The sequence below is a fragment of the Typopeltis vanoorti genome, chromosome 8, assembly GCF_054136105.1.
Source record: "Typopeltis vanoorti isolate ZY-2024b chromosome 8, IOZ_Tvanoo_1.0, whole genome shotgun sequence".
Taxonomy (NCBI): Eukaryota; Metazoa; Arthropoda; class Arachnida; order Uropygi; family Thelyphonidae; genus Typopeltis; species Typopeltis vanoorti.
Genome location: NC_143556.1, coordinates 24,595,011 through 24,621,965, shown reverse-complemented (window position 1 = coordinate 24,621,965; position 26,955 = coordinate 24,595,011). Strand labels below are relative to the sequence as shown.

Below are 26,955 nucleotides of genomic sequence, written 5' to 3'. Positions count from 1 at the left end.
TAAATTTTTCATAGATGCATGCAAATAAATTTCTTTGAATAAGTGATTTATTTCAATGTTGAATTTTGAAAACTCATAATCATCAAATTCCTGACAGGTACCCTCAATGGGTGTACAGGATATGATAGTACTACATGAAAAACATCATTACTAACTTCCTATCTGCAATTTTCCTCCAAATCAGCCTGTCAAGACTCCAACATTATCAGATTTTATATTTCTATGGTCTAAGGCACTTTGAACATATCAATCCACCTATATCTCGGTATTCCTCTGGGTCGTTTTCCTGCCAACCTGGCAGAGAACACTTGTTTTGCTAATCTTTCCTCGTCCATTCTGTTTAAGTGACCATACCACCTGAGATTAGCTCTGCTAACGCATTCCTGGATGCTGACAACGTCAAGTTCTTTCCTAATATTCTCGTTTTTTATATAATATTGCCATTGATGCCATCTGTTCACATCTCTAATCTTTCTCAGGACTCTCATATCTGCGGTCTCTAGTCTTGGGTCAAGTGTTTTACTTCTGACTCAGCTCTTAGATCCATAAGTTAAAACTGATTTGAACACTGTCTTGTATACAGCTAATTTAATGTTCTGACTAATTTCTCTCTTATTCCATATGAATTTATTCAGTTGACTTCCTACCATACCAGCTTTGATGATTCTGTTATCTATTTCCATATTTAATTTACCATCTTCACTGAAAATCGACCTAAGTAGCTGAAATGTTTTATTTGTTCGACAGGTTCTCTGTTCACAACGCAGTTGCCATTTTCAACGATTCTGCCTATTTTCATTGTCTTTGTCTTTTTATTGCTGACCTTCATACTATTACAACAGTTATTCGATTTAGTCAAGGAATCTTGCAAACTTGTAGCAGATTTATTTAGAAGTATAACATCATTCACATAAAGCAAAGAGCTGACATTAACATCTCCAATTCTGATATCATTTTTAATACCACTTTTTTTCATAATGCGATCCATATAGATGATGAATAACAGAGGAGATAATGTATATCCTTGTCTCACACCAGATTTAACATTAACACGTTCGCTGCCAACTACGAGTATACTCGTAGTGGGTAAACCTGCTTCACAAGCCAGCTACGAGTATACTCGTATGACGCTTACCGCCGGGAACGAGATTATTGTAGTGACCTTGAAGAAGTGAAAATGCTTGGCTTGTGGGGCTACCATCAAAACTGTGTATTCTCATAGACCGTATATGCTCTGTACAAGCCAACTACGAGTATACTCGTAGGACTTTTACCTCCGGTAACGAGATTATCGTACTGACCTTGAAGAAGTAAAACTGCTCGGCGTAGGGGAACAGACCATGCCAAAGTAGCGTGGCAGCGAACGTGTTAAACCATCTTCCTGTACTTCCTTCAATTCTAACTGACTTACAACTCAAATAAAGACTAGGTATTGCTTGATATAATGCCCCATTGACACCATATAACTGTAGAATATTGAATAGCTTCTCTTGCACATTGTCATATGCCTTTTCCAGATCGACAAAACTTAAATACAGATCTTTGTTATATTCCCATTCTTTTTCAACTATTTGTCGTAAAGTGAAGATCTGATCCTGACAGCCTCTATTTGGCCTGAATCCAGGTTGTTCTTCACCCTGCTTTTCTTCCACAATTCTTCTCATCCGTTTCTCAAGTATACTTGCATAAATCTTGCCAGGAACACTCAGTAGGGAAATACCTTTGTAGTTCTCATATTCAGTTTTATTTCCGTTTTTATATATGGGTACTATGAGAGCTCTACTCCAATCATCAGGAATTCATCCCTCTGTCCAGGCTTTTTGAACTATGCAGTGCAGCCACTGTAAGACTTTTTTACCACCATACTTCAGCATTTCTGGTCAGATATCATCTACTCCTACTGCCTTTCCACATTTCAAGCCTTTCATGGATATATATTCCTGACTGCATGCCTGGTCAGTGTTTTTTACCACTGTGCTGTCATCACTGCTTGTTTCATTTAGCTGTTTATCAAAGTAATTACTCCATACTTCAAGGATATCTTTTTCTCCTGTTTTCATGTCATCTTTATCATCTCAAACTCCTTTTACAGCACTCTTTCCTTCTTCTTCAACAATCTCCAGAATATTTTGCCACCTTCTTGATATTTATTTTCTATATTCTTGCCAAAGTCCTCCCATGACTTTTGTTTAACTAGTTTACACAGTTTTACATTTGCGTCTGTATTCTCTAAGAGCACAAGCTGACTTATTAGCCCGGAACTTTTGATATGCGTTCTTCTTTTCCTTCACTGCCTCTTTAACTTCTGGTATCCACCACGGAGTTCTGATTTTTCTATCCTTGCAGACAACTTCCCCACACACCTCTCTGGCTGAATCAATCAGGGTTTTCTTCAAGCTTACCACTGAATCTCCAAGGTTTGGTTCCTGTCCAAGGGAAACCAGTTTGAAAACTCTTGGAATTTTAATTGAAGGAATGAATTTTAAAATGAAAAAGTTAATGTTAGTTTTTATGTTGATCTACTATTTTGTTATACTGAAAGTTTCATTTTTAATGAGGTGTTATATCTGAAATTAAAGAATTATGATTTGTCAGTGTAACTATATTCAATATAGTTACACTGACAAGTGTAACTATATTGATTTTAATTTGAAAAGCCTTTATAACGTTCATGCTCTAGAACTTTTATCTAGCTATCACCAACAACTGTGTATTGTAGTCACTGTGACTGCATACTCCCCCTCCCCATATCTTGAAATCTCTACTTTTTAAAGGATTTAAATAGCTTCATGGATGAGTGGTGTCCCTACACATCACTTGCCTAGGATTCTAGGTTCATAACTGCTTTTTTGACGTAGCTATGTTAGATTTGGAGATAGCAGGATTTTTTCCCTCCTGCATAATAGTTAAACAGTTCAGAAATGTGTTTAAGCATTTGAAAAAATAAATAGGTCACTATTAGTCATTACACACAAATACAGCAACTTGGAATAGATGCTTTCACTGTTTGGATAAAAAAGTAAATATCTACTCTTGAATTAGCCACAAGGAAACCATGGAAATTGAACAATGAAAAGTCAGCTACTGGAACAAACATCAAAAGAAATGAAGTTGGAAATCATCAATATAAGGAGCATCAAAGGAAAGGAATGAAACTTGTAGAAGAATGAGAAAAGTACCACATAAATGTAATTGGTTGACTGAGACAAAGAATGAAACAGGTGTTATCCTATTAAGTAATAAATGTAGAATGTTATATTTGAGCAACAATGATCAAAAAAAGAAAGGAGCAGTGATAGTATTCAACACCAACATGAAAATAACTTCTTGATTAGAAGGCAGTTTCAAGTAGTTATGAGAGACCACTTTAAAATTAGGAACTGGATGAAACTTATTTGCCTCTGGTTCTTATTTGCCACAGAGGGTTCTCCCAAGGAAGAAGTGGAGGAATTTTTCAAGTCATTGGGGAAAGCAGCTGACAAAAAAAAAAGTGGTCCTTGTTGGTGATATAAACAACAGAGTAGGAGATGGATCCCACCAGGCTTATATAAGAAAATTACTAGTTCTTGTTCTGATCTACTAATGACTAGTTCAAGACATGAACTAGTCATTTCTGACACTGTGTTCCAACTATAAAGATGTGCACGAATTCACATGGAAAGAACACATAAGAAATGAGAAAAGCCTCACTGATTATGTTTTTGAAAGTAATATCTTCATGCTTGTTCAGGAAACAAGTGTATACAGAGGATTTAAAATTGGAAGTGATTGTAATTTAAGAATTAATTAAATCAAGGAGAAAAAATGGCAGTTCAAAAACCAAACCTTGGCATCTCATTGACAAACTGAAGAAAGCACTGATTCAGTTAAGGAGGGATCTGGTGAAGTTGTCTGCAAGACTAGAAAAATAAAGCACCATGGTGAATGTAAGAAGCAGTCCTGGAAACAAAGCACCAAAAGTTCTAGAAAATAAGTCAGCAGATTCTAAAATTAATAAGGAGAAAAATGTAAGAATACAGAAGATAAATATCAGGAAGGAGGCAAAATGTTCTGGAGGCTATTGAAAAAATTTAAATGGAATAAAGACTACTGTAAAAGAAATCAAAGATGATAAAGGTGATGTGAAAACTGAAGATAAATATATTATAGATGTCTGGAGTAATTATTTTGAAAGACTGTTAAATAAAACAAGCAGTGACAGAACAGTAGTAGAAAATATTAAAGAGGAATTGTAAACCCACACATGTACCACAGTAAAAATTTATTGTAGTAATATTTCATCTTGTATATCATACAATGATATCAATGTGAGCAAAAAATAATAAAGAAGAATTTGAACAACAGAAACAGTACAGTGCATGCATTACATTAGAATCCTTCTACACATTCAGTGACAATCTTGTTGGTTAAAAATGCATTAGGCTGAAGATATTAACAATAAAATTTAAAATAACATACAACCTATTTAATACAGATAAGTTTCCCAAACTCTAGGGATGTAAGGTAGCCATTACAATTACGTTTTGGCCAGTGAAGTACAGCCTTCAGATTCTAATAGTTTTTTTTTTTTCCCCTTTTGGATCCAGTGGTTAAGTGTTTTCCTCTTCATGTTGTGTCATACTAAATTTGTGAGACTTGATAGACCAGATACAGTCTTGATGTTCAGAAAAGTAGAAAATAACATTATAAATTTGATTGTTTTTCCCTTGGATGTTGTCTGAGTGGGTTTTATTGCTGTTGCTACTTTTTATTTACTAAATGGATCCATTTAGTAGAGCTGTTTTTTGATACTTTCCATTTGTTTAAGCAGGCCTTGAAAGGAAGAAAATTAAAATTTGCGCTGGAAAAAGAATAGAGAGAATTTTCTTTCTGGACATATTAAACAGGAACCGAATTGATCGCTGTCTACTGCAAACCAATAATGGATGCCATATACATCAGTTCACTATCCATCTGTATAACATCATAAAATCCTTTGTGTCTAAAGGATTTTATATTGTATAGATGGATAGTGATTGAACTGAAACTAAAACAGCTCTACTAAATGGATACAATCTTAATAAACATCTGTACTGTTTGTTCAAATTCTTTGCTGTTATTCTTTACTCAAGTTGGTTGTCTTGAGACAAATGATTTGTAAAATTACAGTAATCTACCATTTATCAATGAAGACAGTTGCTGTTCTGATAACTGGAGAATTGGATAAGTGAACTTCAATTGCCTGGTACTTCACCATAAGTGGATTGGTTAATTGAAGGATTGTTATGTCGAAGTTTGGATTAACAGTAATTACTGTCATAATTTTTACTTTAGTGCATGTGATTTTATAACTCACTATACAAGAAAATTCAAGAGGAGTGCATATTATTATTTGAGATAGGAAAAAACTGTCAAAAGCCTGAAATGTGGAAAGGCAGCTGAAGTAGATTCTATTTAAACAGAAATGCTCAAATATGGAGGTATAAAGGTTTTACAGAGCTTACGCTGCATAATTTAGAAAGTTGGATTTTAGAAGATTGGAGTGAGTTCTCCAAGTACACATGAAACAGTGAATAAAACAATAAGAGAATTGCATAGGAATTCTCTTAAGTGTTTCAGGTAAGATTTATATAATTCTTCTAAGTGTTTCAGGTAAGATTTATATAAGCATACTTGAAAATAAGCTAAGGGAAATTGTGGAATAAATTGTCAGGATTAGATTTTCACACCTTACAACAAATAATTGAGAAATCAAAAGATATAACAAGGATCTATACTTAAGTTTCATAAATCTGGAAAAAGCATATAAGTTGCCCAAAGAAAACCTTTTCAGAATTGCTACAATTATGTGGAGTAAATGGGACATTATATAGAGTAATAGTCTTTATTTAAACTATAAGTCAACAGTTAGAATTTAGGAAAATGCATGCAAATAGTTTGGTGTAAGATTAGGTGTAAGGCAGTGTTTCCGAAACTTTCAGTACCTGCATACCCCCTTTCAAAATTTTAGTAACACTAGTATCCTCCCCCCACCTCTCAAAACGAAATGCAATTATTGGAGATGTTATAATATTTCATTGAAACCTGAATAATTATAAAGGTGTGTATTTTTTAACATTTGCATTATAATAAATTATGAACATGTGAAGCATTTTTTTAAATTATTAAATAAATTTTTAGTTATCCAAATCCAATGTACATACAGTAGAAACAAAAATTATGGAATTTAAATTTTCAATAATAAAAATTTATTGAGACAGATGAAATTTAGTAGAGAGTGCCAACTGCATGGGTTGAACCATTTGAATTTAAACTTTTAATGCAAAGAGTGGAACCATGCAGTTGGAATGTGATCATGCCATCAACCAGATGTAGTCATAATGGTGGTCATTCCATAAATTCCAAGAGATTAAGTTTTGTTTGATTAAAACTTCCTTTAGATTTTTTTAGTTATTGGAAAATAGACCTGCACTTATTTGAGCCAATATGACAACAAAAATATATAAATAAAAATAATTTTTGTGATGGCAAATTAAATATGGAAATTCTATCCTATCCTAATTTATGCTCACATGTAGACCTACACTTTTTACCATGTAGGCATTTGGAACCAAAATCTTATGGAATTGAATCTTATTCCTGGAGGTGTCTTATGTTTGTAGAAGCATGTGTTCACAGGACTGGTTTGCCTGTTCTGGGGAATGAAAAACCTGAGTTTCTGGGTGAAACAATCCCCTACCTCCATATGAGACCCGCTAATTCATTTGTCGAAAGAGACCAGGTAAAGGTTCCTTACATCACTCGAACTCAGGTCTTTCTGACCAAAGGGCTTTGTCTATACTGACTGAGCTACAGAGGCTCAAAATATGGAAATGCACAACAGAATTAGTTGGAAGTCAACCGAATAAATTTATATAGAATAAGAGAGAAATTAATCAAACACTCAACTAGTTGTATATAAAATCGTATTCAAGCTAATTAACTTATCTGTGAGCTAGGTTAGAAATAACTTTTGATTGATTGTTGTTCAGATATAAGTTATGAGAAAAATTAAGACCGTGAATAGATAGCATCATACAGAATCATATTAAAAATGAAAATATATTAGAAAAGAACTTGACATTGTTAGCATTCAAGGATGCATGAACAGAGCTAATCTGAGGTGATATGATCACTTAAACAGGATGGGAGAGGAAAGGTTCATAGAACAGCTGTTGGTGTTTGAGTGGGGAAAAAGATTTCAGAAGAAGACCAAGATCTGGGTGGATTGATTCAGTCAGAGGTGTTTGAAGACTGAAATATTAGATACAACAGTATTGGAGTGTTGACAAGTAATACGCTTATTTGGAGGAAATTGTAATAGGAGATTAGTAGTAATGTAAACTTAATGACATGGTACTCTCATAGTATCTTGTAAAGCCCCTTTAAACATTCTTTTTCCTGTTTTCTGAATTGATACATTAATAAAAGATTACTTATCAAATTTAGTAAACCAGTTTATAAAGAATTCAGGGAATTTAACAGAAGGATTCTTTCATCTTGGGAAGAAGGAATATCCAGTTTTCATATGTTTAAGGGGTACCTTGTTTGTGGATATTTAGATATCAAATGAGTGAGAATGGGTTAGCAACTTAAGCCAATATTTACTATTGGCTTAACTTAAAACTTCTAATTAAAAAAAAAAAAAAAAGAAGACAGTACGAAAAGGCCCTCATAGAGTATCACATTCTTATTCACCCATTCCTGAATTCTTTTTGATCAACTTTTGCCACCACTCCCAAGATACTGATTGGTCTGTAATTTGTTGGCATAGACTTAGATCCTCCCTTGTGGAAAGGAATTATTTTGCCCTGTTTTGCCAGAGCTGAAACTTAAACAGCCTAGTCGAAGGAATTGCCAGGATTCCTCTGCACATTCTCTTAAAACATGAGCTAATATTCCATCCAATCCCACAGCTGTATTTGAATTCAGATTCTGCAATATCCTAAGTAACCTACAATTATTCCTCTGTTCTTACATCAATCTGTGTCATCTGCCATTACAGAATCTTCAGTTGGATGATATAGCCTTGCAAAATGGTCATTCACTAGCTCAACAATTTTGTCTGTCTGTGTTACCGCTTAACTATCTGCACTCATTAAAGTTATTCTTTCATAGTCCTTATTCCTTCTACTTGCCACATAACTAAAATAAAAAAAAACACTTGGGTTTCCTTTTGCCTGCTTGGCTAACTTCTCATAATTTGATTTTTGTCCATTTAACATGCTGGTCACCTTTCTGATGTACTGTTCATGAGTTAGCTGGTCACCTCCTCCATTTTTTTTTTTCCTGATCTCGTGCTTAATTCTGCAGAGATTGCAGCTGATCTGGCAGATACAAACAAATTGTTTAATATGAATATTCTTGGAGGTCATGACTATCTGCACATGCATATATTATGAGTGATATTCCACACTGTTTATGCAGTCAGTTTTGGTTTAACACGTGTTATGTAAAGGTGTGTGATATTTGATAGTAAATTGTGTCTGAGAGATACCGCGAACTTCGATGTCAGTATACTATTGGTTTAGTTGTTTTTTTTATTTACCGTTGAAAATGGCATTGGATAATCCATCAGATGTTGAAGAGAATCAGCGAATGTTACTAGAGTCCAATGATGAAAATGGTAGTCTAATGCGAAGATGAAAGTGATTTAGAAGATGATGATTATGTGAAAGTTCATTCAGAAGATTCTTTGGATACCAAGCAAGATATTTCTAGTGAAGATGAATTAGACATGAATGAAGAGAGTATCTTCTTGGAAAGGATAAAGAATCAAAATGGAGGAAAAATCCAATAAGAAGACAAATTAGAACACAACCGCAGAATATTTTGTGTCAACTTCCGTTAGTTCAGCCAAATGCAAAAAATGCCAAGACAGAACTTGAAACTTGGAATTACTTTATCACAGATTATATTTTAGATCTAATCTTATTATGTACAAATAAATACATCGATTATACATATATTTCTTTGTTCAATAATTTCTAGATTGTAACTGAAAATAAATAAACCATGTATTATATTTGCAGTTTTTTTTTTTATCACATTTTAGCACCTACTAGTAATGAATCTATCTCTCAGATACACACGACCTAAGCTGCAATTTTTTTGACCACGACCTCTGCAGGGTTAATGATGGTGCTCACTCCACCCAATTTACCCTCTTAACCTTGGGTTTGCAGTGTGATATACTTCATCCAGACACCCCTTGACTATCTCCCATATGCTGTAGACATCCGTCACTTGCAGATCTTTATGCCGTAGTGGTACTTCAAGTTGCTACTTAAATATATCCTAATCATCTGCCTCGTAGTTCCGCATATTCCCATCTCTTAACTGGAATTTTCACGTTTTGCTACCTCTGAAGTCAAGACCATGATCACTTTCCCAATTGGATGCAACATACCGCTACCTTAGTTATGAACAGGTCTTCTGATCTTATAACAAGACCCAACACTCATACCCTGAGTCCCCTTCACATTCTGCTTCAGGAAGGAAACATAATTTATACTCTAAGAATATAAATTACATTTCCTTCCTGCCATGTGATCTCCCACAATACTCGATTTGCACTATTTGTATTAATTTGTTGGAGTTGCCCATAATAATAATAATTTGCTGCTACTGCGTGTCTTCCACATCATCCCCTGGCCTATAGCAACAACCAGTTTATAATTTGTGCTACTGGCCTCAATCTCATACCATAATGATGCAAAGGAACTCATCTGCCTGACTAACTCCTACTCTTGTTGACTGCAGTTCGTATGCTATCATCAGCAGCACCTCACCCCTTGTCCTGTCTACTCTATCCTCCCTGAAAATACTAAATCCATTATTCTATCCCTGTTACTACATCCTCTGCTGTTAACCAAGTCTCACTAATGGCTATAACTTGATGAGGGTGCACTAACCAATGCGAAAAACCGCTTTCTCTTATTCCTGATGCTTCTAGCATAAGTATATAGAAACTGTATCGTCCCCTTTGGTCCACAACCACCTTTCCATCCTGAATTGAGTATCCCATTTGATATTGTTGACTGAGAGACCAGATTCCTCTTTTTTTTTTTGTTATTGTCGTTCGTTCACACACTCAGTTGCTGTATGGGTACCTACACACACTTGTCTGAATCTGCTTAAATTTTTCTAACTTTGCACTTCCACACTCTGTTAACAAAGCTCTCTAGACACTTAATTCTGATTCGATTTAAGTGCAGTCCATCAGCATTGTATAAATCTTTCTTTCCTGATGGAAACTCAGGCCATAGGTCGACAAACTACATCATTCCTTCTGCACAACATGCATTTTGATTCATTAGTTATTAATACCCTCTTTCTCAGTTTGCCTCTATCATAGTGTGGCGGCAAACTCACAAACTTCACCTTCTCTCTCTCTCTCTCTTCTTTTTCACTTCTTCCAATAACTTTCACATCTTTCCTCATACAATAGTTCTTTTCTCTCAGGTCATTGGTTCCAGCCAAAACAATCAAATCTTTCACCTTCCCTTTCTGCATTCTTACATTAGTAATCATAGAATCATTGTAAAAAAAATTACCTGATTATGATCTTTATCTCTATAAATTTAAGATGCCAAGAAATTATATTCTTGGTTTTTTTTTCCTTTATTGAAGTGTAAGCAAACAGTTTGCACATGAAGGATATTCATGACAGTTGAACTTGTATATAGAGACTAATGACTCCACGTCGATTGCCTTAGTATCCCATAATGCAAAGCATATATCCTTACAAACATGTATGCTGCTATGCATTATGGGAAGGGCCATTACCCAGACTGGTTTTGACCTTTGAGGTCTCTTCAGTGGAAGCCAGATCCAGAAGTCATACCAAGGTTTAAGTAATGCAGAAGTCATATTTCTATATATAAGGGGGACCAGAAAGTAATCAGTTTTTTGAACTACATTTTTAATATAAATTTTATGAAAGAACAAATTAACATTATTCAATTATATAATCGCTATCGTTAATTATAACCTTATTCCAACGATCTACTAAGTTTAGAATTTCTTTTTTGAAAAACGTTTTTTCTTTGGAGGCAAAAAATGATATCAAACTCCTTTGGACATCATCTTGCGAACGGAAGGTTTTATTTCTTATGCTATGTTCTAAGGACCTGAATAAGTGATAGTCACTAGGGGCAATATCCAGCGAATATGGAGGATGTGGTAGAAGTTCACATCCTAACTGCCTAATTTTTTCTTGAATCATTCTTGCAGAATGTTGTTTTGCATTATTTTGCTGCAAAATTACTCCTTTCGATTGACAAGTGCAGGACGTTTGATTAACAGTGCTTGATGTAGTCGCTCTAATTGTTCACAGTTGATGGCTGCTGTGATAGTCCTACCTTGTTCCATGAATTCGTACAACAGAACCTTTTGTGGATGAAGTCCATGTTTAGGTGTTTGGAATTGGAGTTTGATTTGGAGAAAGCCACTGTTTTTTGCGTTTAATATTCTTATACAGCACCCATTTTTCGTCACCAGTTACAACTCATTCCAAAAAGGGGTCATTTTGTTGTCTGGTCAACAATGAATTGCAAATCGCTCGTCTCTGTGCTTTATTGTTTTCTGACAGTTCATGAGGTACCCATACACCCTGTTTAAGAACCTTGCCATTCTTATGTAAGTGCTCTTGGACAGTTGACCATGATGAATTAAGTTTCTCTGCTAATTCTTGTATGGTTTGTTTTGGATCTGATTCAACGAGAGTCTTAAGAGCATCGTCATCTAGAGTAAGAGGTCTTCCAGATCGAGGATGATCAGAGAGATCAAAATTTTTTTTTGCAAATATCCTAAACCATCACTGACATTTATTAACCTTCAATACATCTCCATAAGTTGAGCAAATGATTTTGGTAGCCTCGGTAGCATTCTTTCCTTGGTGAAACAAAAACAGCATACAATGACATAAATGGTGCTCTTCAATTTTAAATCCGCCATATTAAAAAAAATAATCTAAAATTAAAAAAAACAGATTTTTTAAATACAAAAGTAATGATAATATTTAAATAAAAATCAAATTTAATAATTTGTGTTATTTAAGAAAAAAACAATTTGGCTAAAAATGACCTATTAAAAATAATTGATTACTTTCTGGTCCTCCTTATACAAGTAGCCAAAAGGTATCACATCATATTATTAAAATACTCTGGATTAGAGATAATGTTGATTTCTTAGTTATATTTCTTGCATCTTTAATTTATATTATAAATTAAAGATGCAAGATATTATATTCTTGGTTTCATCCAAAAAAATTATATTCTTTGTTTTCATATGTTTATTTATTTACATTTACATTAATTTTGTTTTATTTTATAAATTAAAATTGCTTTACGGATAAATTGAACTTTCCGTAATAGATTTGTATTTATAATGAAGAACCATTTTTAACTCCAATTCTGGGATGAAATTTGCAGCAGAATAAGATTTAATTATTTTTAAAGTGGGATATTTACTCAGTCAGTATTGTCAATGGAATTTGATAAGACTTGAAGTGTGTTTTCAAGAAACACCTCCTCCTTGAGATGTGTGTATTTATACCAATTCATAATATTACTCAATTTAACATTGAGTAATGTTAAAAATAACCGAAAAGCAATTTTTTGACCTTTAATTGGTAATAATTTGAGATTTAATGTCATAATGAGATTTAAATTTAGATTAAATTAATTTAAATCTCATTTTGATGAGCTTAGAGCTACTTGTGGTTCTAGAAATGAAGTGTTCAGTTTTTTTGTCTCGCATTGATTGCTTCATCATCATTCCAAACACCTCAACCTATTCAGAGTATCCTGAGAAATGGGAAAGCTTGTTTGTAATTATCTCAAGGAGGTGAAGATGACAGCTGTTATATCCATCTGTTTAAGAAATATAGTGAACTCATAGGGTCACCAGAATAGTTTCTTATAGCAGAATGTCTAGTGATTTTTAGAATAGATTTAGAATGTTATGGTAGTTATTCTCTTTTTTGTACAAAAAAAAAAAAAGCTTATATAAAACTATTGTGAATGTTTTATGTATGGCCTTTATTCTGAGTTTTAATTATGCTTTTTTTTTCTCTCTCAAGTAGATGGAATTTTCACATCTAATGATATTTACCTTTCAATTCCCCCCCCCCCCCCCCCCTTCTCATGGAACCTATTATTGAAGTTTATTGAAATATATATAATTGAAGTTTCACTGTGTTGGTGTGTGCAGTTCAGATGTTCAGTTTTAATTCTTCTATATGTTCTAATTTTTTATATTTTGAAGTAGATCTTCCTAAGTCATTGTTATGATTTTTCTTAATTTTAAATTTCTATAATAATTTTATTCTCTTAACTATGCTAATTATATTCTACACTTTTAGGTATGCTCTTGTAGATTTTGGTCTTGCCCAGTGGGCAAGCGAATTACAGAAGAAGGGCACTGAAAATTTAGAATCTACAGGGAGAATTCCTCTCCAAGAAAAAAATATTTTTAAGGTATCAAATAAAACTATTAAAAGTTCATTAAAAGAAAAGAGCGCATCTGATTCAAACAGATTAGGTTTAGAAAAGAAACCTAAGAATAAAAGGTTAAGGAGTGAAAATGAAGAAAACAGGAAGGTAAGCAGGAAGAAACTCTGAGTCTATTGAATTAGATCATACTTCCAGGTTTATTTAAACTTTTATTTCGTTTCTCTATAAATGCCCACAATGTTCTAAGAGTGCTTATATTTATGAAATATTTCGCTTATGGTGGTTAATTTGTTAATACAAAATATAACATTTTATTTTGATATCCTGAAGGATATGTATACATCCTTAATGAAGCACAGAGAAGCATTTTTTTTTTGACACTATGAAGGTGGTCTGAAAAGTTTTCAGCCTCGACATAGATGACAACATGATTGTCAAGTTTTTTTTTTTTTTTCTAAGTTGGTACATCTGTCATAAGCATCCATGTGAAATTTCAAGTCTTTCTATCAAGTAGTTTGTTTATACAGCTGTCTGAAGCACAACTGTTGTCTGTATCCCTTGAAATGGATAAAAATTGAATATCATGTGGTTATAAAATTCTTTATAAAAGAAGGTTTAACAACAAAAGAAATTTATTCGAAGTTCATAAAAGTTTATGGGCATTCATCTTTTTCGTTTTCAACAATTAAGAAATGGGCTGCCGTGTTTAAACTTGGCTGTACCAGCCTTGAAGATGATCCACATGAAGGAAGTCCAAAAAGTGTAACATCATCAGAAGTCATTGATCAAGTGCACGATATGGTATTGGATGACCGGTGAGTCAAAGTGCATTAAATTGCTGAGACTATAGCCATTTCAAAAGAATGTGCAAGATATATTTTGCATTAAGAATTGCAAATAAAAAAGCTTTGTTCAAGATGGGTGTTGCACTTACTCACATCAAATCAAAAACGCATTCGCATGAAAATCTCTGAACAGTGCTTGGAGCGTTTTAACAAGAATAAAACTGATTTTGTGCATTAATTTATTACTATTAAATAAATTCAATTTATTTATTACTGGTTGTTCAGCGCCAAAGAAGACAAAGTCGGTTCCATCAGCAGGAAAGGTGATGACATCAGTGTGGATCCTAAAGGCATTTTGTTTATTAATTATCTTGAAAAGGGTAAAACAGTAACCTGGGAATATTATTCTGATCTTTTAACCAGACTAGACGAAAAAATTCGTGAGAAAAGACCTGGTTTGCAGAAGGAAAAAAAATCATCTTTCATCAGGAAAATGCACCTGCCCACAAAGGTGTTTTGGCAATGGGAAAATTAAGGGATCTGCACTATGAATTGTTGGAGCATCCACCCTATTTCCTAGCTGTAGCTCCCTCTGACTTCTATCTCTTCCCAAAACTAAAACTCTTCCTAGGTAGTCAGCATTTTTTCTTCGAATCAAGAGGTGATTCTTGTAGAAGAATCAGCTGTAGAGGGGTATTTTGCAGATCTCCCTGAGAACCACTACAGGGATGGAATAATGGTGCTGGAGCATCGCTGGAATAAATGTATGTCTTGAGGGAGATTATTTTGAAATTATAAATTCGTTTTTTCATTGTTAGACCGAGAACTTTTCAGACTGCACTCGTATAGTGCTTAGAACATTTCAGAATATACAAATGAAAGTTGTATTTTTCATTTTTTTTTTTTTTTTTTTTTTCTATAAGTCTGAACGACAAGCATAGCATCACCTGCATTTATCAAACCATGTATTCTCTGTTAAGTTTGTTTTGCAGGATGAAAGGTTGTTTTGAGAAGAAAGCTCTTAGTCCCTATGGTTCTGAGCATCTTAGACAGGAATGAACCCAATTCTTTCTACAGGGCATTATTGATACTGCCATAGCTACATTTTTTTTTATCATGGGCCGCTGCCAATGAATTCATTCAAGGAATTTTATTTCCAGAGAGTTGAAAATAAAACTTCTGGATCTGAAATCGTTTATCCGAACACTAGCATTCACTTTTAAAGAATTGCAAAAACACTTATACTTTTAGTTGCTGGTTTTCTTCAAAAGTCATAAGCCAATCAATCATTTTCTTCTCTCCTTTTATCTTATTTAAGGTTCAGAGCTTTATTTTTCTTTCTGTAGGTTATTTTTTTCAGTAGTAATTGAAACTGAAACTGTCATACCTTTCCCTCACCAACAGTTGTTCTGTTGTCATTGTCATAATAACAACAATTGATACGGTTTAAATATATTTTTCTTTCCATACAAAAGACTTCATGAATATCCACTCTTGCGTTCCAAAAATCTCATTTCTCTCACAGCAGTATTATAGTGTTCTTTTCACCCAGAAATATGATTTCTTGAGTCCTTGTAATAAGTACCTAAAATCTACATGTAAGGAAAGATAACTGTTCAGCATAAATATGTACAGTGCACTTTATCGGCAAAGTATAATGTTTGGTGATGAGAGAGAAATAGATAATAGAATTTGGTAGGAATGATCTAGTTTTGATGGATAAAATAAAAATAGCTCTCTCATTGAAAAGAAAATGCATAGAAATATTTTTTAAAAAATCAGTTTTTGGATGTTAATTTTAGATCCAAATATTTCATGTTGTTTCACTTTCTGTGAAACAATATGAAATAAGATTCAAATTTTCATCTAAATCTTGAAATTTAAAGAAAAGTGAATTCATTCATGGAAACATTCTGCAGTGACAGAAAATAAACAGTGGTGGACACAAGAAATCAGAGACAGTCAGTCAAAAGAAGGAAGTTCATAGAAAGATCCAGGATGGTGAGTTTGCATGTACTCTATAAAGAATATAGAAAAACCACAATAAAGAATGTATAATAGTTGATAAACAAGCCATGAAAAGAAAGCAACAGAGTTTAGGGCTACTAAAAAAGCAGCTTAGAATAGAGAAAGGTTTACTTAAAAGAAATCATAGAAATAATATAAAAATAGAAAGTAAAGATTGAGTGTTTGAAATAATTTAGGTTTTTTTTTTTTTTTTTGGCTTTCCAACCTTTTTGGCTACTAATTTTGAAAAGTTTGAAATAATTTCAAATACAATCATCATTCAAATAAATTTCAACAAACTTAGGCTTCATTTCAATCTGAAATGAGGCTTAAGTTTTACAGTGGTTGTGCTATGTACAGATTGATTGATTATAGCTAAGTTTTATTTCCCAATTTCCCCTCCTCAATATTCCAATAAAATTTATATCAGCATACTTGTACATGAAGTTTGATATAAAATTTCATGTGTACCAGGTGAAGTAATCTTCATTGAAAACCCAAATCATTCTTCTGACTACTTTATTGAGATATAGTTCATTAAGTGAAAACGACTTAGTTCTAAGAAGATTTGCAGTAAATTAATGTTGTGTCAGGAGAGCCACTATAGCTCATTTGGTATATGCAAGACCTTTTTTTGGAAAGATCCAGGTTCGAATTGCATCCATTGCATGAAGAACCTTTATCAGGTTGTTTCAATCAAATGGTGAGTTACTCATATGGAGGTAAAGGGTTTTTTCTCCCTTCAAAACACACAAACTGGTTCCATGAACACAGATCTACAGGCATAAATATTTACTCTGAGGGAATGCAGCATAGGAGTGCTGTGCTAGCTGCATTAATTTGCTGTCACCCCTAATCAGGTGACTTCTCATCCTGAGGACTTATCCGTCCCTTGAAGAATGTCATCAGGAACAGAACTATGTTAAAATATGGAAGCCTCAGAATGCAACTTGGCATTATTAACATTGAACAGAATCACAAATGGAAAAACTATTACTATTACCATTAACGCCTAATGAAATTAAATTAAAGCCTAATGATTAATAAAATAACTGGGAAGAAAACTGATGGGAAACTAGTAATAAAAGAAATCTTAAATATACTGAGCAATCATGATACCTGTATCCCATGAAGGTTGATAGCAAAATTCATGCAAACTATTTTCATGTATAAAATTAGGCAGTTGTTTTCATTTGCATTTTTGGCTTTTGGCTACTAATTTTGATTCTTGGAAAAGTGCATAGTCCCATTATAACATTTGTTTTAAATATATTGACTAAAAACTTACATTTTCATTGTAAAATGGTGTATAATTAATCAAAGAATGTATCGGTGTTATAAAATTATGTGTAATATTTTTAAAAATTGTTGCAGGAAGTGACATTTAAGAAAGCATGTACTACTACTACACTTCCTGTTTCCATAAGTAATGGAAGCCTACAGTCTTTATCCCCCAGAGTTAATGTACTCTACACACCTCCAAATACTCCAGTCAGAAAATTTTTAGGCAGAGAAGAATTCAGCCAGAATATCAGAAGGGGCACAATTGGGAGCCCTTTAGGATCATACAGAGTTGAATATAATCAGTCATCGTGTTCTTGTTTTGGAAGAAACACGGTTTGCAAAATTTGTCTTGGAAGGTATGTATTTCTTTACTATTCATTACTAGTGGTAATAGTATAGAATTATAATTATTATTTATGAATAAGATAAGTAGTTATTAATTTTTTTTAAAGAATTACAATTACTGTTTGCCTAAAATTCATAAACTCAATCCTCTGCTCCATAGTAGATGCTACTGACTCACCCTCCTTCCAACTAACCAAACAGCTAAATTACCCCCCCCCCCCTTCTTTTTACTGGCCATATTTCATCTTGTATAAAATTCCACCTACTTCAAATCCTGTGATCAAAAATTTAATTTTAAATATTGCTGATGTCATGGCAAGTTCAGACATCACCTCTCATCATCATTATCATCATCATCAAATTCCTGACATGTACCCTCAAGGGGTGTACAGGATATAATAGTACAAGATGAAAAAAACTACATCATTACTAACTTCCTATCTACAATTTTCCTCCAAATCTACTTGTCAAGACTCCAACATTATCAGATCTTATATTTCTATCGTCTAAGGCACTTTGTACCGTATCAATCCACCTATATCTTGGTCTTACTCTGGATCGTTTTGCTGATAAACCTGGCAGAGAACACTTGTTTCGGTAATCTTTCCTCGCCCATTCTGTTTAAGTGACCATACCACCTGAGATTAGCTCTGCTAACGCATTCCTGGATGCTGACAATGTCAAGTTCTTTCCTAATATCCTTGTTCTTAATATGATATTGCCATTGATGCCATCTGTTCACACCTATAATCTTTCTCAGGACTCTCATATCTGCGGTCTCTAGTCTTTGGTCAAGTGTTTTACTTCTGACCCAGCTCTCAGATCCATAAGTTAAAACTGGTTTGAACACTGTCTTGTATACAGCTAATTTAGTGTTCCGACTAATTTCTCTCTTATTCTATATGAATTTATTCAATTGACTTCCCACCATACCAGCTTTGCTGATTCTGTTGTCTATTTCTATATTTAATTTACCATCTTCAGTAAAAATTGTGCCTAAGTAGCCGAAATGTTTTACTTGTTCCATAGGTTCGCCATTCACAACACAGTTGACATTTTCAATAATTCTGCCTATTTTCATTGTCTTTATCTTTTTATTGCTGACCTTCATACCATATCTATTACAACAGTTATTCAATTTAGTCAGAGAATCTTGCAGACTTGTAGCAGATTTATTTAGAAGTATAACATCCGCATAAAGCAAAGAGCTGACATTAACATCTCCAATTTTGATATCATGTTTAATACCACTTTCCTTCATAATGTGATCCATATAGATAATGAATAACAGAGGGAATAATGTACATCCTTGTCTCACACCAGATTTAACATTAAACCATCTTCCTGTACTTCCTTCAATTCTAACTGCTGACTTACAACTCAAATAAAGACTAAGCATAGCTCGATATAATGCCCCATTGACACTGTATAACTGCAGCGTATTGAATAGCTTCTCTCTTGGCACCTTGTCATATGCCTTTTCCAAATCAACAAAACTTAAATACAGATCTTTGTTATATTCCCATGCTTTCTCGACTATTTGCCGTAAAGTGAAAATCTGATCGTGACAGCCTCTATTTGGCCTGAATCCAGCTTGTTCTTCACCAAGCTTTTCTTCTACAATTCTTCTCAACCGTTTCTGAAGTATACTTGCATAGATCTTGCCAGGAACACTCAGTAGGGAAATACCTCTGTAATTCTCACATTCAGTTTTATTTCCCTTTTTATATATGGGTACGATGAGAGCTCTACTCCAATCATCGGGAATTCGTCCCTCTCTCCAGGCTTTCTGGACTATGCAGTGCAGCCACTATAAGACTCTTATACCACCATACTTCAGCATTTCTGGTCGAATATCATCTACTCCAGCTGCCTTTCCACATTTCAAGCCTTTCATGGCTTTTTCTACTTCAAGTATGGATAAATATTCCTGCCTGCATGTCTGGTCAGTGTTTTTTACCACGTGCTGTCATCACTGCTTGTGTCATTTAGCAGTTTTCAAAGTAATTACTCCATACTTCAAGGATATCTTTTTCTCCTGTTTTCATGTCACCTTTATCATCTCTAACTCCTTTTACAGCACTCTTTCCTCCATTCCTAAGCTTCTTCAACAACCTCCAGAATATTTTGACACCTTCTTGATATTTATTTTCTATATTCTTGCCAAAGTCCTCCCATGACTTTTTTAGCTAGTTTTACACAGTGTTTAGCATTCTTGCATTTGTCTCTATATTCTCTAAGAGCACAAGGTGACTTATTTGACAGGAACTTTTGATATGCTTTCTTCTTTTCTTTCACTGCCTCTTTAACTTTCTGTGTCCACCAGGGAATTCTCATTTTTTTTATTCTTGCAGACAACCTCACCACATGCCTCTCTGGCAGAATCAATCAATGTTTTCTTCAGAGTTTGCCACTGCATCTCCAAGATTTGGTTGCTGTTCTCGAACTCTTTCATTTTTTTCTTCAATTATCTTTGTGTATTTTAGTCTACAGTTCATATCTGAGAGCTGCTCAACTTTTATTTGCTTTAAAACTTTCTTACATGTTATTCTTTTCAATATGAAATTCAATTTTATCCTGCTCAAGACTAAATAGTGATCACTTCCAATTTCAAATCCTCTGTACACTCTGGTGTCCTGCACCAGGGAGAAAACATCACTATCAACAATAACATAGTCAATGCGACTTTTCTTATTCCTAGCCTCTTCTCTCCATGTGAATTTGTGCACATTTTTATGTTTGAACATGGTGTTAGTAATAACCAGTCCATGTCCTGAGCAGAAATCTAACAGATATTTGCCATTATTATTAGCTTTGCTCTTTTCTCCAAATTTTCCAAAATATTTTTGTATGTCTCACAATCATTTCCTACTCTGCTATTTAGATCCCCAACAAGGACCAACTTTTCCTTTTTCATTGTGTCAGTAGCTTTTTCTAAAGCCTCAAAAAATTCCTCCACTTCTACCTTAGTAGAACCTTCTGTGGGACCATAGGCACAAATAAGTCTCATTGTCCAGTTCCCCATTTTGATATTTGCCCAAATCACTCTAATTGACACTGCCTGCCATTGAAGGAGATGAGCCTCGTATTTTGTGTTGAATACTATGGCTACTCCTTCTTTTCCTCGATTATCATTGCCTGAATATAACATTTTGTATTTATTTCTCTGAAAGATCTCACCAGCTTTTGTCTTTTTTGTTTCAGTCACCCCTATTATGTCGATCTGGTATTTATCTAATTCCTCAGCTAGCTCCATTTCTTTGCCATTCAGGCTTCTTATGTTGATAGTACCGATCTTTAACTCTGGTGATGTTGAGTTGGGGTTTTTTCAGAATTACCAGTATCCCTCTTTCTGATATTTTTACCATTACATTAAAAATGTTTCCTCCTCCCTTATGTCATTAATCTCTAATTTTGCCATCCATACCTGTTACTTCACTTGGAAAGACCATTATAAACACATAAATGGTACGGCCATGAGTTTACCCCTCTCTCCTTCTCTGATCAATTTCTATATGGAGTATTTTGAAAAACTTAATCTTGATACTGCTATTCTTAAAGCTTCTATCTGGCTAAGATACATTGATGTGTTCTCCATTTGGAGTAATGTGTCTGCACCATGCTGTCTTCTTCCTCTACCCCAACAGCTATCATGCCAGAATCCAGTTCACTATAGGGGGGAAAAAAAATGAAATAACAATAGCCTGCCTTTTCTGGACACTCTAATCACATCTTCCTAATGGCACCTTTTCTTTTTCAGTTTAAACCTACCCACACAGGCAGATACGAAACTTTCTAATAATTCCCCCCCCCCACAACAACAATAAAATATTATTAAAACTTTTCAATAGTGCCTCCAACCTCTGTTTCAACCAGGCTTCCCTTTTTTAACTGAACTCCTTTATTTGTGCCATACTACAATGACTACAATGCCGAAAAGATTAATCACCTCATGTCCCTCTTAATGTTGATTATAGTAATGCTATTAATATTCTCTAGAGCATAGGTGGCCAACAGCAGGCCTGCAGCAGGATAAAAACTATATTGAATTATATGTATTACCAATTTAGCTATTAGTTTCGACCACACATTTTCTGATTGATATACTGGTTATATTCATTATTTCTGATGATGGAAACAATTTATATCTCAACATGTAATCAAAATTGCTTTAAAAAGATTACTCAATTTATAAAATTTACTGCTTCTCTGGGCGAGTTGTTGTAGTGGGAGTGGTAGATTTCTATGCGCTCCAGAGTAACGCATTATTGAAAGTCACTTGCTCTGCTATGGTTACAGTGATCAGTTTCACGGTTAATAGTGTTATTGTTGCAGTTTGTGTCCCCTGGTCAGTTACTTCTGCCTTTGTGTACTATGAGTAAGAAACATAAGATCTGTGAAGAAAACGGGTTATTTCAGGAGAAATGGGGAAATGAATTTCTGTTTATGAACAGTAACGACAACAAACCACAGTGCCTTGTGTATGTTTGCAAGTATTGTCTGTGCACAAGGAATATAACCTCACCATGCCGCTAAATACCAAGAATATGTTGTCAAGTACTTACTAAATTGACGTAACTTGAAGAGAAAGATTAGTTCTTAGAAATCTGTTTTCACTAAACCAACATCAATACAAAAAAGCTCACTCTTGGCATCGTTTGTTGCAAGTGCAGAGATAGCAAAAGCAAAAAAAAATTATCTGATGGTGAATTTATAAAACACTGTTCTATGAAAATGGCACGTGCATTTGGGGAATATAAAATTGCCAGTGAGTTTGAAAGCGTCCCACTATCAAATCAAATCTGTTACAAAAAGAGTCGAGGAAATAGGTTCTCGCATATTAAATAAATTAAAAATCTGTTATTACAGATTCAGCTTACTTCTCATTGGCTCTGGATGAATCAACTAACATAACAGATACAGCTCAACTTTTAATTTTTATTTGAACTGTTTCCAAAGACTTTGTTATTAATGAAGAGCTACTATCATTAGAGTCATTGCATAACACAACCAAAGGTCAAGACATTTATGATGCAGTTATGGAGGTTGTAAATGGTACTGGTGACATCAACAATCTCACAGCTACAGATGGTGCCAAATCAATGCGTGGTACTCAGACAGGCTTAGGTGGCTTACTAAGGAAGGCTGGAATCAATTGCCCTGTATTACACTGCATTATACATCAGGAGGCTCTGTGTTAAAATTCTGGAGATAGAGGATGTTATGAAAACTGTAATGAAGTGTATGAATCTAATTAAGGGCGGAAATCGGGCTTTTGACACACCACAAATTTCTTTCTTTTCTAACAGAAATGGAAGCAGAATATGACAATTTAGTGTTGTACACAGAAGTACGTTGGCTAAGCAGAAGGAACTGTTTGAAATGTTTTTTTGTTTTGAGAAAGGAAATAAAACAGTTTTTAGAGGAACATGAGAAGATAAATCGAAACCTATGTGATCCTCATTTTAACCACTTACTTGCCTTTCTAACAGACATCACACACCACATGAATGAATGTCCAACTAAATCTGATATTTAGTTGGACGCCTAGATGGGTTCATAAGTCGACTGAAGGTTTTTCTCTTCCTGCAGGGAGTTGATGGAGGAAGGCCATGACATCGACTTCAGATTTTCTGTGCCAATGTTAGACCAACTTTTGGAGCAATTCAGTAAGCAATTTTCTGACTTCTGTGACATGCAGCCGCAACTGACATTATCTAACAACCCAATGAAATAAATGCGACATTTCAGAGCAGCATGACGCCATTCAATTGGAGTTGTGTAACCTTCAAAATGACCCCTTTTTCCAGTCAAGGATGGAGGTAGGCATTGACTTTTGGAAACTGGTACCAAGGGAAAAATATCCTGCATTCAGTGATTTCAGTTTGAGAATTACATCTATGTTTGGAAACACATATGTGAATGCACTTTCTCAACTATGAGGGCAGTTAAATCGTCACAAAGAAGCTGACTGATGACCACCTTCATCATTTGTTACGAATATCATCATCATCATTGTTGAAAATCGACTGATGAACTTGTTGCCGCACATGAACTCCCACATTGTTCTCATTAAGTTGTGTTACATGTAAAAAAAAATCCAGAAATATGTAGTTAAATTTAATTTAACAACTTATACTTAAATCAGTCAAGTATTTTATATTGTTCTCCCAGTAGTAAATGATTTAACAAATATAGTAATTCAATAGTATAGGGGTGCTTAAGGGTCAAAGCTGTATAATTGAGAGGAGACCTGCACATAGCCTTTCAAGGAATGCAGAGAACAGACCAGGGCTTCTGACCTAATGTCCAATCCTCACCTTCTCGTGGTGCACTCTGTTGAGTATCCACCTGGATACTGAACAAACGAGGATGGGCTGGCAATTTGGGATTTTGCTGACCAAATTGTTATTCTTATTGGCTTAAACCAATATAGAAATTGATCGTACAACATGACAAAATTTCATGCCGGCTGGGGCGTCACCCAGTTAAACAAGACCCCCGTTGTTTTCGCCAGGGAAAACAGCAGGCCGAACAGCAATAAGTCAGCTACTGGAACAAATCTGAAAGCACACCACAACTCAACATCACCAGAGTTAAAGATCGGTACTATCAACATAAGAAGCCCGAATGGCAAAGAAATGGAGCTAGCTGAGGAATTAGATAAGTACCAGATCGACATAATAAGGGTGACTGAAACAAAAAAGACAAAAACTGGTGAGATCTTTTTGAGCAATATATACAAAATGTTATTTTCAGGCAATGACAATCAAGAAAATTCAACACAAAATATGAGGCTAATCTTCTTGAATAGCAGGCAGTCTCAAGTAGAGTGATGTGGGCAAATATCAGAATGGGGAACTGGACAATGAGACTTATTTGTGCCTATGGTCCCACAGAAGGTTCTACTAAGATAGATGTGGAGGAATTTTTTGAAGCTTTAGAAAAAGCAACTGACACAATGAAAAAGGAAAAGTTGATCCTTGTTGGGGATCTAAATAGCAGAGTAGAAAATGATTGTCAGACATACAAAAATATTTTGGGAAAATTTGGAGAAAAGAGCAAAGCTAATAATAATGGCAAATACGTGTTGGATTTCTGCTCAGGACATGGACTGGTTATTACTAACACCATGTTCAAACATAAAAATGTGCACAAATTCCATGGAGAGAAGAGGCCAGGAATAAGAAAAGTCTCATTGACTATGTTATTGTTGATAGTGATGTTTTCTCCCTGGTGCAGGACACCAGAGTGTACAGAGGATTTGAAATTGGAAGTGATCACTATTTAGTCTTGAGCAGGATAAAATTGAATTTCATATTGAAAAGAATAACATGTAAGAAAGTTTTAAAGCGAATAAAAGTTGAGCAGCTCTCGGATGTGAGCTGTGGACTAAAATACACAAAGATAATTGAAGAAAAAAATGAAAGAGTTTGAGAACAGGAACCAAACCTTGGAGATTCAGTCACAAGCCTTGAAGAAAACCCTGATTGATTCAGCCAGAGAGGCATGTGGTGAGGTTGTCTGCATGGATAGAAAAATGAGAACTCCCTGGTGGACACAGGAAGTTAAAGATGCAGTGCAGGAAAATAAGAAAGGATATCAAAAGTTCCTGGCAAATAAGTCAGCTTGTGCTCTTCGAGAATACAGAGACAAATGTAGGAGAGCTAAACAAAAGTCATGGGAGGACTTTGGCAGGAACATAGATAATAAATATCAAGAAGGTGGTAAGATATTCTGGAGATTGTTGAAGCATAGAAATGGAGGAAAGAGTGCTGTAAAAGGAGTTAGAGATGATAAAGGTTACATGAAAACATGACAAAAAGATATCCTTGAAGTATGGAGTAATTACTTCGAAAAATTGCTAAATGAACCAAGCAGTGATAGCTCAGTGGTAAAAAACTCAACAGGCATACTGTCAGGAATACGTATCCATACTTGAAGTAGAAAAAGCCATGAAAGGCTTGAAATGTGGAAAGGCAGCAGTAGTAGATGACATTCGACCAGAAATGCTGAAGTATGGTGGTATAAGAGTCTTACAGTGGCTGCACTGGATAGTTCAGAAAGCCTGTGCAGAGGGACGAATTCCTGGTGATTGGAGTAGAGTTCTAATAGTACCCATATATAAAAAGGGAAATAAAACTGAATGTGAGAATTACAGAAGTATTTCCCTACTGAGTGTTCCTGGTAAGAGCTATGCAAGTATACTTGAGAAACGGTTGAGAAGAAATGTGGATGGTGAAGAACAAGCTGGATTCAGACCAAATAGTGGCTGTCAGGATCAGATCTTCACTTTACGACAATTAGTTGAGAAAGCATGGGAATATAACAAAGATCTGTATTTAAGTTTTGTCGATCTGGAAAAGGCATATGACAAAGTGCCAAGAGAGAAGCTATTCGATATTCTACAGTTATATGGTGTCAATGGGGCGTTGTATCAAGCAATGCTTAGTCTGTATTTGAGTTGTAAGTTGGCAGTTAGAATTGAAGGAAAGTACTGGAAGATGGTTTAATGTTAAATCTGGTTTGAGACAAGGATGTACATTATCCCCTCTGTTATTCATTATCCATAGGGATCACATTATGAATGAAAATGGTATTAAACATATTGGAATTGGAGATGTTAATGGCAGCTCTTTGCTTTATGCGGATGTTATACTTCTAAATAAATCTGCTACAAGTCTGCAAGATTCTCTGACTAAATTGAATAACTGTTGTAATAGATATGGTATGAAGGTCAGCAATAAAAAGATAAAGACAATGAAAATAGGCAGAATTATTGAAAATGTCAACTGTGTTGTGAATGGCGAACCTATGGAACAAGTAAAACATTTCGGCTACTTAGGCACGATTTTTACTGAAGATAGGAAATTAAATATGGAAATAGACAACAGAATCAACAAAGCTGTTATGGTAGGAAGTCAATTGAATAAATTCATATGGAATAAGAGAGAAATTAGGGGAACACTAAATTAGCTGTATACAAGACAGTGTTCAAACCAGTTTTAACTTATGGATCTGAGAGCTGGGTCAGAAGTAAAAGACTTGACCGACTAGAG

At 34.6% G+C, this 26,955-nt stretch overlaps 1 protein-coding gene across 2 annotated transcripts in view; it reads left to right on the top strand.

The window, feature by feature from the left end:
• LOC150103858 (cell division cycle 7-related protein kinase-like) overlaps positions 1-26,955 on the top strand; it is a 92,193-nt gene that overhangs the window by 35,969 nt on the left and 29,269 nt on the right. For both annotated transcript variants that reach the window (XM_090396557.1, XM_090396558.1), the window contains 2 exons: positions 13,385-13,622; positions 17,642-17,907. In XM_090396557.1, coding sequence (XP_090252683.1) covers positions 13,385-13,622; positions 17,642-17,907 — 504 coding nt within the window. The remainder of the gene's footprint in view (positions 1-13,384; positions 13,623-17,641; positions 17,908-26,955) is intronic.